Raw genomic sequence first — 13,108 nt, 5'->3', positions numbered from 1 at the left:
CCTGGGACTCAACACCTCCCTCTGCAACTGGACCCTGGACTTCCTTATGGGCCGCCCCCAGGTGGTAAGGGTAGGCAACAACACATCTGCCTCGCTGATCTTCAACACTGGGGCCCCTCAGAAGTGCGTTCTTAATCCCCTCCTGYACTCCCTGTTCACCCACGACTTACGTGGCCAAGCACGACTCCAACACCACCATTTAAGTTTGCTGATGACACCACAACAGTGGTAGGCCTGATCACCGATAACGATGAGACAGCCTATAGGGAGGAGGTCAGAGACCTGGCAGTGTGGTGCCAGGATGACAACCTCTCCCTCAACGTGAGCAAGACAAATGAGCTGATYGTGGACTATAGGAAAAGGAGGGCCGAGCAGGCCCCCATTTAACATTGGCTGAAGTGAAGCGGGTCGAGAGTTTCAAGTTCCTTGGTGTCCAAATCACCAACAAACTATCATGGTCAAAAYACACCAAGACAGTTGTGACGAGGGCACGACAGCATCTTTTCTCCCTCAGGAGACTGAAAAGATTTGGCATGGGTCCCCAGATCCTCAAAAAGTTCTACAGCTGCACCATCAAGAGCATCCTGACGGGTTGCATCACTGCCTGGTATGGGAACTGCTCGGCATCTGACCGTAAGGCGCTACAGAGGGTAGTGCGTACTCCCCAGTACATCACTGGCGCCAAGCTTCCTGACATCCAAGACACTTATATATATATATAATGAGGTGTCAGAAGAAGGCCCAAAAAATTGTCAGACCCTAGTCATACTGTTTTCTCTGCTACCGCACGGCAAGCGGTACCGGAGCGCCAAGTCTAGGACCAAAAGGCTCCTTAACAGCTTCTACCCCCACTTTACAAATGACCTCGACTCACCTGTACCCCTGCACATTGACTCGTTACCGGTACCCCCTGTATATTGCCTCATTATTGTTATGTAATTTTCTTGTTACTTTTTTATTTATTTAGTAAATATTTTCTTAGCTCTATTTCTTGAACTTCGTTGTTGGTTAAGGCCTTGTAAGTAAGCATTTCACGGTAAGGTCTACACCTGTTGTATTTGGCGCATGTGACAAATACAATTTGATATATAGGGAATAGGTTGCCATTTGGGCCCCAGGCTGTCTCAAGTTTGACACAGTCAGCCTTTTGGAAGTTAGTGACAGTTGACTGATTCTTCTCCCCAGGGGCAGAGTCCGCTCCTGAAGGAGTTTACGAAGGAGGGAGCCAGGCTAATGGGGGTGACGATGGGGTTGTGGTGGAAAAGGGGGCCACCAGCCATCGTATCAACCTCACCGGCACCAACAAGAGGATGTTCCATCTRCTGAAGAGGGCCAAGGTTCAGCTCATTAAGATCGACCAGCTGAAGAGAGCCAAGCTGCAGCTGGTAAAGATTGACCAGCAAAGAACGATGAAGTCATCACAGGTCAGAATCGSTGACCTTGATTGACCCTGTCTGCATCCCAAATGGCGCACACTTCCCTATGTTGTGCCCTAGAGGGTTTGGTCAAAMGTATTGCACCAACATAGGGAATAGGGTTCCATTTTGGATGCAGCCATTGATCATTGATCATTGATTAACCCTGAATTAGCAGGGTTGTTGGTAACAGTTGAATGTAGGCTTACAGTGTGTGAATTTGGCTTAGATTTGTTGGATTAAAACCAGTTTCACTTATTAGGCGGTTTCATTAATATATTTTCACTTTTATACCCTTGTTTCTTTCAGCTCCTGTCTGGATCTGTAAAACTCAGTCCCAGAGATTTAAGAGTTGGAGGGGGGAGGAGGATAGGAGGCTCTGCTCAGGTGAGCCCACGTTTCCTGACCCTGTCTGTGTTTGTGTTTTTTCTTTGTCCGTGTCCATCTCTTTTTTTCCCCTCTCTGTTTTTGGATTTTGTGGTTTAACATTTCTTTATTGTTGATGTTTATAGTACAGTGTTTTGTTAGTGGCCTGTCTAGGGTTTCTCTTGAATTAGGCTTAGACCATTTGTGCGGTGGCTGCATGTCTTTAGGGTTGAGTTTCATTATAATAGTTTAATTTATGACCGTGTTCCCCACATAATCCTGTTCCCGTAGGACCAGCTCCTTGGTGGTCCACGCATCAAGCACGTCTGTCGGGCAGCAGCGGTGGCGTTGGGGCAACCCCGTGCCATGGTGCCTGACGATATCCCCCGGCTTAGYGCTCTGCCCCTCCATGAGAGAGAGGGCATCACCACCTCACCAGCTGTAGAAGGTAACCTTTATGTTAATGAAGCACACTGCTAAGAACGGTAGTTGCCACTTGTTTTCCTTTTCTGATGTTTAGCTTTCTGTCGATTTTTCAGGCATGTGACCTTAGCGCAGTCACCTATGTTTACAAATCATTTTTTTGATCTCTCTCTCTCTCTCTCTCCCACGCTCTCTCATGCGCTCTCTCTTTGTTTTTAGACATTGCTGATGACGCCTCTGATCAGGAAATCGAGAGCATTCAGGAGCACAAGACAAGACAGAAGCACAAGTACAGCAAGCAGCGCAAGTTAAAGCGGAACTATAACGAGGTTGGTCCTGGGGGTCGTGCCACCCGCTGTGGGTCCTGCCAGGGCTGCCTGCATGAGGGTGACTGCAGCACCTGCTTCAACTGCCTGGACAAGCCCAAGTTTGGAGGGCCCAACACCAGACGCCAGTGCTGTGTGTAAGTGCTCCTACTTTTCATTTACTCATGGACAAACACACACTGTGTTTTTACTTTCTAKCTTCAGCTGTGGTTGTCTTGTGTACAAATTGAACGTGGTACCCGTTTTTAAAATGATAAATATTTCCCTGTGCCACCAGGTTAAAGCGATGTGTTCGGATTGAGGCAAGGAAAGTAAAGCGTGGCGTCAAGCCATTCACAGGTTTGTAGGCGTTATGTTTAATACGTCTGTATTTATATCATTTTACATTTGAGTCATTTAGCAGACTCTTGTCCAGAGCATCGTACAATTAGTGCATTYGTCTTAAGATCGCTAGGTGAGACGACAACWTCACAATMGTATCAAGTACATTTTTCATCAAWGTATTTGTCAGCAAATRCAAAGTCAGTGCTAGTAGGACAAGCCAAGTGCCTTTTTTGGGGATGGGGGGCTCTTTAAAAAAAAATTCATGTACTCTTCAAAGAGGCAGGGTTTCAGATGAATTCGGAAGATTGGCAGGGACACCGCTGTCCTGACTTTTAAGGGGAAGCGTGTTCTACCATTGGGGTGCTAGGAATTAGAAGAGCTTTGACTGGGCTGAGCGGGAGCTGCCCTGCTATAGGTGGAGGAACGGAGTGCATGGGTTGGGATGTAGGGTTTGAGCGTAGCCTGAAGGTAAGGAGGGCCAGTTCCCCTTGTTGCTCCGTTGGCAAGCACCAGGGTCTTGAAGACGATGCGAGCTTCAACTGGGAAGCCAGTGGATTAATTACTAATGACTACAAGCCACTTGTGTGTGTTTGCTGTTACTACCAATTACATTGACACTGTTAACTGAAAACCACACGAACATGGTGGTCTGCCTCATGGCCCAAATATTCAGCCAATCATTTCAGTGTTACCATTGGGCTTCAATTTTGTTGTGCAGTCCTTTCGAGGCGGCGGCGCAGGTCATCAGCCAATGTCTTTAAGTCCAATGATGACGAGGGGTCGGTGTCCTGGGAGGAGGGAGAGGCAGAGGAAGGGTTGGACCCGGCAACCCCTGGAGACTGCCTGAGCCCGTCCACCAGAAAGCAGCCGAGGCGGAACGTGACACCTCGCTCCTACAGCAGCCTGCTGAAGTCGGACTCGGACGAAGACACGGGCGGAGAGGCAGCGGTCAAGAGTCCTGTAAAGAATCCTGTCGCCCCAAGCAACCAAGGTAATGCCGTACACAGGGGTAGGGGCCTTAGTGTATGATGAAAATATAGGTCAATGCATATTCGTGCCTCTCCTTTTGAGTTGCACCACAACAAGATCCATTGAACTCCATCTTTGAATTGGAGTGATTTGACAGGTGGAGTTGAAGGATTTATAGCCATTAGCCAGGCAGATCAGAAGAAAAGGGTTGGATGTTAGAGACCATAGTGATTTGAGATTGAGGATGACAAGTGTTTGAGGATAGAAGKGCAGGKCAGAAATGCCAAAATACCATTGAGTGGCTTCAGGGTATTGGTTTGAGGTAGAGAGTTTGTTATTCGTGTGTTAAAACCCACTTGCTCTCTGACTGATGCTGCTCGCTCTGATCTCCTAGCTCCAGAGGAGGGCCCAGTGYCCAGTGACGTTGTAAGGCACCGCAGACCTGGGCCGCCCAAAGGACCGCTGGGCCGACGCAGAGCCGACAAGGTAATTACCCGTAGAACTGTCTCTGCCTGACATTACTCRCCCACGTTAAATCAAAACGACTACTATTAGATTAACTGATCAGTCTCTCACACTCTAACCTCCTCCTCTGTATGCAGGAGTGAGCAGCTCCAATAACCACTCCCATCAGAATTCATAATCAAATGTGCACTGYCTATTTTCTAGTGTTGTCCCCTTCTTTTTGGTGCTGAAGCTTAAAATGTAGTGTTTAGTGTTCTAATACAAGTCTGACGTTGGGAAAAGCTTATGCCCTTCCTTTCACATCAATCGCCGACGCATGCATTTATACCGTCATTCAAAAATCCTCTGGATCCTCTGCAATCTTGATGACTTTTTCTGGAATTTAATCGTCTGGAATCCAAAGACGCCGTGACTCGGTCTTTCTTTTGACAGGCATGATCTCGCTCGCTCTCACTCACAGTTAACTACTGTGGGTAATACGTCCTCTTTCTTTCTGGTTTGACTAGGCATGCTTTAACAATGATTAGCATATCTAACCCTCGCTTAACTCCTCTCCTTCACTTCTCCTATCTACACTTTTCTCTCAAAGCCAAAGGTRGTTTTGGTGGCTCGCCTCTTTTCCTCCACCTTGGTGCCGCTTACCCCGCCACCTAGCATGTGACCGTGGTCGTGCTGTAACGCTGGTCCCCCTCTTTGGCTTAAGCATTCCCCCCCTTCACATGCACAGGGGAGCAACTCAGAGGAGCACCACCCAGGGCTGCTGGTCACAGAGAGCCACATAACAAGGAGCCCCAGCGAGCCCTGCCCACCCAGGATCCCACCGTTGCGGTTACAGTGGCGGCTGCAGGTGCAGCTGCAACGGTTGCCCCCATGTGTGGTGCAGTCGGTCATGCAGGAGGAGGAGGAGCCAGAGGAGGAGTCTTCACAGGAGGAGGAGGAGACTATTGTTAAAGAGGCGGTGCCGCAGCATAATCCCAGAATTGATCCCCACTATGTCCTTCGTTCCCAGAATGCCGCAGAACACACACCAACTAACATCCTCGCCACCCTAGTCAACGGACTCMCCCAAAAGGGCCACTTGAAGACCGGGACGCACAGGATCCGCGTAGACTTTAAGGTGAGGGTCTCTCTTTCAGATTATTTTATTAGCTCGAAATACCACTTGTAAATATTGCCATCTCCCTCCCGTACAAACAGTCGTTAAGTCACACTATTTTTGTGTTCTCTCTTCTTTCTCCCAGGAGGACTGTGCCGTCCAGAACGTGTGGTTGATGGGCGGTCTGAGTATCCTCACCTCCGTCCCCGTCACCCCTCATCCTGTCTGCCTGCTCTGTGCCAGCAAAGGACACCATGAGGTAACCATGGAAATGCATTTACAGAATATKCTGTGCCTGTGTTAGAATAATTACATTTCATTGTAGATAAGTTTTACTGCTTTTGAAGGAAACTAGGAAGCACACAGGAGGCTGCGTAGGCTTACTGAAGAGCTACCCTGGGTTATCTGGGAAAACAGTAGGTTTAGTGCAATATGTGTTCTTCTGATGCTTGACTGCCGTCTGCCTTACCACCTCCCCTCAGATGATCTACTGCCAGGTGTGCTGCGAGCCCTTCCACAGCTTCTGCCTCTGGCCRGAAGAGCGACCCCAGGAGGAGAACAAGGAGAACTGGTGCTGCCGCCGCTGCAAGTTCTGCCATGTGTGCGGCCGCAAGCACAAGAACAACAAGGTGTGCATGGCAGCAGGATCCTCGAAAGTGAACTGAGATTTGGTAGTGTTTTCACCCCCAACTTTCACATTTTTAAATGTACTGTTTCTTCCTTTAGCCTGTGTTGCAGTGCAGGAGGTGTCAGAACTGCTACCACCCCTCCTGTTTGGGACCCACCTACCCAAAGCCCATCAACTGTAACATGCCCTGGGTAAGTACCAGGAATGCATTATTTATGTTTCTGTGTAACTTTTTCTTCTCTCTGATCCCCATTCTGATTTACCACCATGTTTTAACTGCACTGTGGGTGAATACCCCCCCCGACACCACACACACACACACACACACACACACACACACACACCCGACGCTCGAATCATCACAGGGTAAGCCACAGCGGAGCAGTTTTTCGGGGTGAAGTACCTTGCTCAAGGGCACAACAATGGTGGATATGCTAGTAATGATCTGAAACAGCAACCCTCAGTTCTCAGCCAATTCAGTTCCTATTTTTCTTCGCCCTAACCTGGACTTGAACCAGSGACCTTCCGGTTACTTGTCCATCTCTCTAACCTTTGGGCTACCTGCCCCCGTGTCCCAGGTGTGTATGACGTGTATCCGGTGTAAGAGCTGTGGAGTGACACCAGGGAAGACCTGGGACATGGCCTGGAACCACGAGCAGGACCTCTGTCCCGACTGCAGCACGCTCCACGTCAAAGGTAGGACCTCAGCGAAACATTACAATCTGTGTATTTACTAGWAAGACGTAATGTGGTATTAACCAGAATATTACAGATGAGACASAAATGTTCACCTGGYCCTTTAAGGGCAGGATGTTACCACGGTAACGTGACTTGTTCKTGCCTGTGAGATTGAGTCTGGCTAGTAGAAGCGCTGTCTTCTCTTCCCTRGCAGTTGGAACTCAAACATTGAAAAACAACCTAGCTTGTGAACAAAACATTGTACATTTCCAAGAAACACTTCATTAGACTTTCCTTTCAAGTAAATTAGAACAACGTTTATGCCTGTGCACAGCGTTTCTTAAAATGAATCTTTCACTCAGCTCTTCACGTRCGCACAGMCCCCAGCCAGGCGGGGTTGCAGTGCGAGGTGGGATAGGCTATATAGGATTCGTAGTCCTTTGACTTTGTGCGATAATTTTACCAGCTATGGAAGATATATATAATCACCTAGCAGCATTTATTTGACTATAAATGTGATCMTACTGGACTATTTTTATTCACAAATGTGTCCTGAAATGCTTGCGCTGTCGAGCCCTGACCAGCCGCCAACATGGCTGGTGATCTAGACATCTTACCCGCCAATGACTAAATTGACCCGCAGGTGGTGGGTGTTGATTTCATGACCAGAAGGTATAGACAAAACTCCAGGAACAGTCCAAGAAGAGAGGGATGAGAGCAGTTGTATAGCTGATCCTTTGTCAGGACCTTCTTGTTATGTATTTGTTTAATTTTCCCATTTGATTACTGTAGTACATCTGATTTGTTTTACAAGGGAACTTCTGCACCATCTGCTCCAAGTGTTACGAGGAGAAGGACCACAACAGCCAGATGATGGAGTGCTCCAGGTGTAGCCACTGGGTACATTCTAAATGTGAAGGGCTCTCTGGTGAGTGGGACTAATATTTCAGCTTTAAAACTGTCTTCATCAAGGGGATGTACAGCAGGGGTGGCCAACACTCATCACAGAGGGTTTCTGGTTGGTATGCAGGCTTTTGCTTCAGCCCTACAACTAATCCAGCTACCACACACACCTCCAGAATCAGGTGTGTTAGAGATGAGGGCTGGAACAAAATCCTGCAAGAGGGTAGCTCTCCAGGCAAATGGGTGACCACCGCTGTGAACAGTATGTAGGGGAAGATGCCACCTCAATCAAAATATAGGCCCTAATTTGAGGGATCAGAACAACTCTCACTATAAATCCACTCCATGACATTGAAATTCTTCCTCTCTTCTGTCTGTCAGATGACCTGTATGAGATCATGTCCAGCCTGCCAGAGAGCGTAGTGTACTCCTGTACACCTTGCAGCCAATCACAGCCCGGCTCCTGGAAGGATGAGCTGAAGGACAGGCTGAGGGCGGGGCTAGAGAAGGTGCTGGCCAACCTCCTTTCTGACTCCTCTGCCCAGCACCTGATCACCTGCAGGGAGGTACGGACTGCCTCCATCACAGTAGAGTCATCAAGTAGTCACGAGTCAGACATACTTTCGCTCTGTATCCAAAAACAACTAAAATGTTTAGACTGTCTTATCTATTGTATATCCCTCAACGCTGACCCTCTGACAGCAGTCTCCATGTACTATGCTGTTATTTCCCCTGTAGTGTGAGGAATCCACCGAACCAGATGCTTTCAGGGACAAACACCAGCCCATCTGCGACCTACATGCCGTGGGTCAAAAATTTGAAGGGCGACAGTACACTTCGCTGGTGAGATACCTCAGTCCTTTTTAAACGTTTGAATTATGCCACATGAAAACTATTTAGACCTAGAGGTTGTYGATTTTGCTCTCAGGGCATCAATATTCTACTCTTTTCAGACCACATTCTGGTCACTTTCTACAGTCACTGCCTTCAGAAAGCATTCACACCCCTTGACTTTTCCCACATTTTGTTGTTACAGCCTGAATTTAAAATGKATTAAATAGAGCTTTTGTGTCACTAATCTACACACAATACCACATAATGTCAAAGTGGAATTTTRTTTGTAGAAAACTCTAGAAATTATTAAAGAATTAAAAGCTGAAATGGTTTGAGTCAAGTATTGACTTTGTTATTGCACGCCTAAATAAGTTCAGGAGTAAAAATGTGCTTAACAAATCACATAAGTTGCATGGACTCATTCCGGGTTCAATAATAGTGGTTAACATGGTTTTACCCCACACACATCTGTAAGGTCTCTCAATCGAGTAGTGCATTTAAAGCACAGATTCAACCACAAAGACCAGGGATGTGTTAGGTTTTAAATTAACCGAGTAAAAACTCACGGACGATTGTTAAAGCTCAAACCAAGTTTATTCCCCCAAAGGGTCAGACAGCTGATCAGACAAAGACATGTTTCCACCAGCACAAGTATATATACCCCCCCTTTAGGTGGAGTCTCCTCCTCCCCTCTAAACATTACATCTTTGTTGCTAGGCAGGCAGTTAAGTGATGCGGGCAGTAAACTGTTCCTTCTCCCTTAATCTGACCTGACCTCAGCCCCCATTCCTCACTAATCCATATCTCTCCATCCTTATCAGTGACTGACTGAAACCATGTGATTGCCTTTACTTTACTCAGCACATTCCAAGCTTAATTGCCTCCACCATATACATTCCTCCTACAGATAACCATTAACTTCTGGTGTAGAAACCACACTATGGCACTCTTCATTTCCATAGGATACCYGATGATAAACAATATTTCAAGTTCAGGAGTCAGAATGCGTCAGTTGTTTTTTTTCAATACCTCGCAAAATAGAACACTGATTGGTAGATGTGTAAAAAAAATAAAAAGCAGACGCTGAATTTTAAATAACATTGTATTTGTCACATGCTCCGAATACAACCAGTGTAGACCTTACTGTGAAACGCTGACTTATGAGCCCTTAATCAACAATACAGAATAAAAAAAGAAAAATACTACCAATAAGATAACGAGGCTATATGCGAGGGGTACTGGTACCGAGTTAATGTGCAGGAGTACGATTTAGTCGAGGCACTTGAGATGATATGTACATGTAGGTAGGGGTAAAGTAACTATGCATATATAATAGGGTAGCAGCAGCGTGTTTGAAGGAATGTGTGTGTGCGCAACCGCTTCATCTGAACACTTCCGTATTGAGCACGTCACTGGTACTCTTGTAAGCAGGAATCAGGAGGATGTGACATGCTGGTAGATATTAGGTAAAAAAGGATTTCAGTTTTCTTGCATTGAAGTCCCCTGGCACTAGGAGCACTGCCTCTGGATGAGCATTTTCTTATTTGCGTATGACCTTATACAGCTCGTTGAGTGTGGTCTTAGTGCCAGCATCAGTTTGTGGTGGTAAATGATGAGGATTTGGGCTCCGGGAAGAGCAGTTTATCGTTCACATCCGACTCTTTAAATAAACTAATCATCATCCTGTTCGAGGTGAGAAATCGCTGTTCTGATGTCCAGAAGCTCTTTTCGGTCATAGGAAACGATGGCGGAAACATTATTATTCCTAACTCGGTTACCGGAGAGGAAGGAAACTGCTCAGGGATTTCGCCATGAGGCCAATTGTGACTTTAAAACAAAGTTTAATGGCTGTGATAGAACTGAGGATGGATCACCAACATTGTAGTTACTTCACAATAACCTAAATGACAAAGTGAAAAGAAGGAAGCCTGTATAGAATACAAACATTCCAAAACATGCATCCTGTTTTCAACACTAAAGTAATACTGAAAAAAAAATTGCATAGAAATTAACTTTTTGTCCTGAATACAAAGTGTTTTGTTAGGGGCAAATCCAACAACACATCACTGAGTACTACTCTTCATATTTTCAAGCATGGTGGTGGCTGCATCATGTTATGGGCTTGTCATCGGTGTTGGACTAGGGAGTTTTTTTCAGGATAAAAATAAACTGAGTACAGCTATAAGCGCAGGCAAAATCCTAGACGAAAACCTGGTTCATAAAACACAAGGCCAAATCAACGCTGAAGTTGCTTACCAAGGCGACTTTGAATGTTCCTGCGTGGCCTAGTTAGTTTTGACTTAAATCGGCTTGAAAATCTATGGCAAGACTTGAAAATGGTTGTCTAGCAGTGATCAGCAATCAACTTTTTTAAATAATAATGGGCAAGTATTGTACAATCCAGGTGTGCAAAGCTCTTAGAGACTTACCCAAAAATACATCGCTGTAATTGCCCCCAAAGGTGCTACTACAAAGTATTGACTGGGGGGTGTGTATACTTATGTAAATTTGATATTTCTGTATTTCCTTTTCAATGAATTTGCTAACATTTATAAAAACGTTTTTACTTGGTATTGTGGGTGAAAATAATTATATATTTAAGCCATTTTNATTTCCTTTTCAATGAATTTGCTAACATTTATAAAAACGTTTTTACTTGGTATTGTGGGTGAAAATAATTATATATTTAAGCCATTTTGCATTCAGACTAAGCAACGATGTGGAATAAGTCACATTGTTGTTATAGTCTGAAGGCACTGTCTACATTTTGGTCATTTAGCAGATGCTYTTATAGCTCATATAGACACTCTAATAGTACAGTAAATTGAATCCTATGTGTTGTGATAATTGCGTTGTTTGCTCTATAACCTGTTAATTCATATGCCTTGCGACTGTGATATATAGGCCTAAAGGCCGAGACAATAAGAAGACAGTGGCAGAATCACACCTTTTTTGTTTTATCACAAAACCGTATAGCAACCTCTGTCCACAAAGCATATTGCATGTACAGTAACAGACAGTACATGACCTACAGCATGGTCAAGCAGGTTAATGCTTCCTACATGTACTGACCGCTAAACAACTATTGATTTAGAACACAGAGTTACCACAAGTCACAAAGAATACAGGAGTTGCTTACACTATTCCAGCACCATTTATTTAAACTTCCACATCATCAAATCACCTCCGCTTAGTCTAACACAGTGACAAATAAAAGATACCAAAAAAAATTTAGTCTAATCAACGTAAGCTGTGGCTGTCGATGGTTCTGATTTTTATGTGTGCATGTTCGTGCAAGTAGAAAAAACATGACTCGCTCTACTTGTAGAGAAATGCCAATGCCATCCTCCTCTTTCATGTTGAAGAAACAGTCTAACTCTGTCAAACAGTACACACTTTATTTTTTGTTGTCCTAGGCTATCTGGCTAAAATGCTTGCTCGCTACCCTAACTTCAATTCATGGGCAACGTTAGCTAGTTAACATTACCCTTCTACATCTAGCTACATATTGAACTTCCAGCCTCTCGGGCCAGGGGCACAACAATAAATTAGTTAATGGTTGGATCAGAATTGATGTTATAGTCATTGGCTAGTACGGAGAATTAAGTAAAACCACACATCCAAATCCCTGTTTCCATCCATGGCTAATTTAGGAAAGGGCACATTTTTAGCTAGGTGACGTATGCTCTCAATGGGATTTGATAGGATGCCAAATCCAAGCTGGCTTCCCTTGACACTTATTTTTGTTGGTGCGCCAGGACCATTCACAGTTCCGCTTGCTCAGTTTAGCTGAATGCTGATTGGCAATTTTTTTTGTTATTTTTTTTGTCAAGGGAGGTCAGATGCTCGCTGGCTTCCCTTGCCTTGAATGCTACGGGCGGCAACAATGTCATACTCGTTTGGACCAGACAGCATCAGAAAGTTTGCCTACACGTAGAGCGACAGAGGGGCGCTGTTTCGCTCGCTCTGATGCTTTTTCCTGTGAAATGCATTCAGCTTCTTGCGAATTTAAGAAACATTATGAAACGCAGAGACTAAATATATATTTTTGGAGGGGGGAAGCCTGGCTTACCATGGCATCCATTAATACACACCACTGCATCCGTCTCCAAAACTTGACAATGTTCTTCCTTTTCTTTTGCACATCATCATCTGCACATCTATCACTCCAGAGTTAATGCTAAATTGTAATTATTTCGCCTCTATGGCCTATTTATTGCCTTACCTCCCTAATCTTACTACATTTGCACACACTGTACATATACTTTTTAGCTCGAAAATCTATTTTGTGAATGCGACACTACTAATCTGAGTAAATAGGACAAACAAACATAATGATTTGGCCAAGTATGGCCATAACAATGTCTATAAAGCATTAATGGGGAAAGGTCTTTCTACTAACCTTCAGGTAGTGGACCTGGCAAACAGGTGGGACTCAGGCCCTCAGGGAGAGACTCCTCCTCCTTCAACCACTTCCTCATCACCATGACAACATCCTCATGGAAGATTTCTGATTTTGACAAAAGCAGATTTTTTTTTACATTTCACCTTTATTTAACCAGTTGAGAACAAGTTCTCATTTACAACTGCGACCTGCCCAAATAAGACAAAGCAGTGCGACACAACAACAGAGTTACACAAAAAACGTACAAGTCATTAAACAATATATAGAAGGTAGCAG

At 45.0% G+C, this 13,108-nt stretch overlaps 1 protein-coding gene across 1 annotated transcript in view; it reads left to right on the top strand.

The window, feature by feature from the left end:
* kmt2ba (lysine (K)-specific methyltransferase 2Ba) overlaps positions 1-13,108 on the top strand; it is an 87,637-nt gene that overhangs the window by 16,203 nt on the left and 58,326 nt on the right. Inside the window, exons 4-18 of the mRNA XM_023975693.2 lie at positions 1,186-1,424; positions 1,725-1,802; positions 2,073-2,229; positions 2,424-2,667; positions 2,808-2,869; positions 3,573-3,845; positions 4,218-4,309; positions 5,016-5,405; positions 5,530-5,643; positions 5,867-6,013; positions 6,111-6,203; positions 6,591-6,708; positions 7,505-7,618; positions 7,975-8,159; positions 8,332-8,436. Coding sequence (XP_023831461.1) covers positions 1,186-1,424; positions 1,725-1,802; positions 2,073-2,229; positions 2,424-2,667; positions 2,808-2,869; positions 3,573-3,845; positions 4,218-4,309; positions 5,016-5,405; positions 5,530-5,643; positions 5,867-6,013; positions 6,111-6,203; positions 6,591-6,708; positions 7,505-7,618; positions 7,975-8,159; positions 8,332-8,436 — 2,411 coding nt within the window. The remainder of the gene's footprint in view (positions 1-1,185; positions 1,425-1,724; positions 1,803-2,072; positions 2,230-2,423; positions 2,668-2,807; positions 2,870-3,572; positions 3,846-4,217; positions 4,310-5,015; positions 5,406-5,529; positions 5,644-5,866; positions 6,014-6,110; positions 6,204-6,590; positions 6,709-7,504; positions 7,619-7,974; positions 8,160-8,331; positions 8,437-13,108) is intronic.

The sequence above is a fragment of the Salvelinus sp. IW2-2015 genome, linkage group LG31 (genome assembly GCF_002910315.2).
Source record: "Salvelinus sp. IW2-2015 linkage group LG31, ASM291031v2, whole genome shotgun sequence".
Taxonomy (NCBI): Eukaryota; Metazoa; Chordata; class Actinopteri; order Salmoniformes; family Salmonidae; genus Salvelinus; species Salvelinus sp. IW2-2015.
Note: the sequence above shows the minus strand (reverse complement) of the source record. Positions and strands in the feature narration are given on the sequence as shown.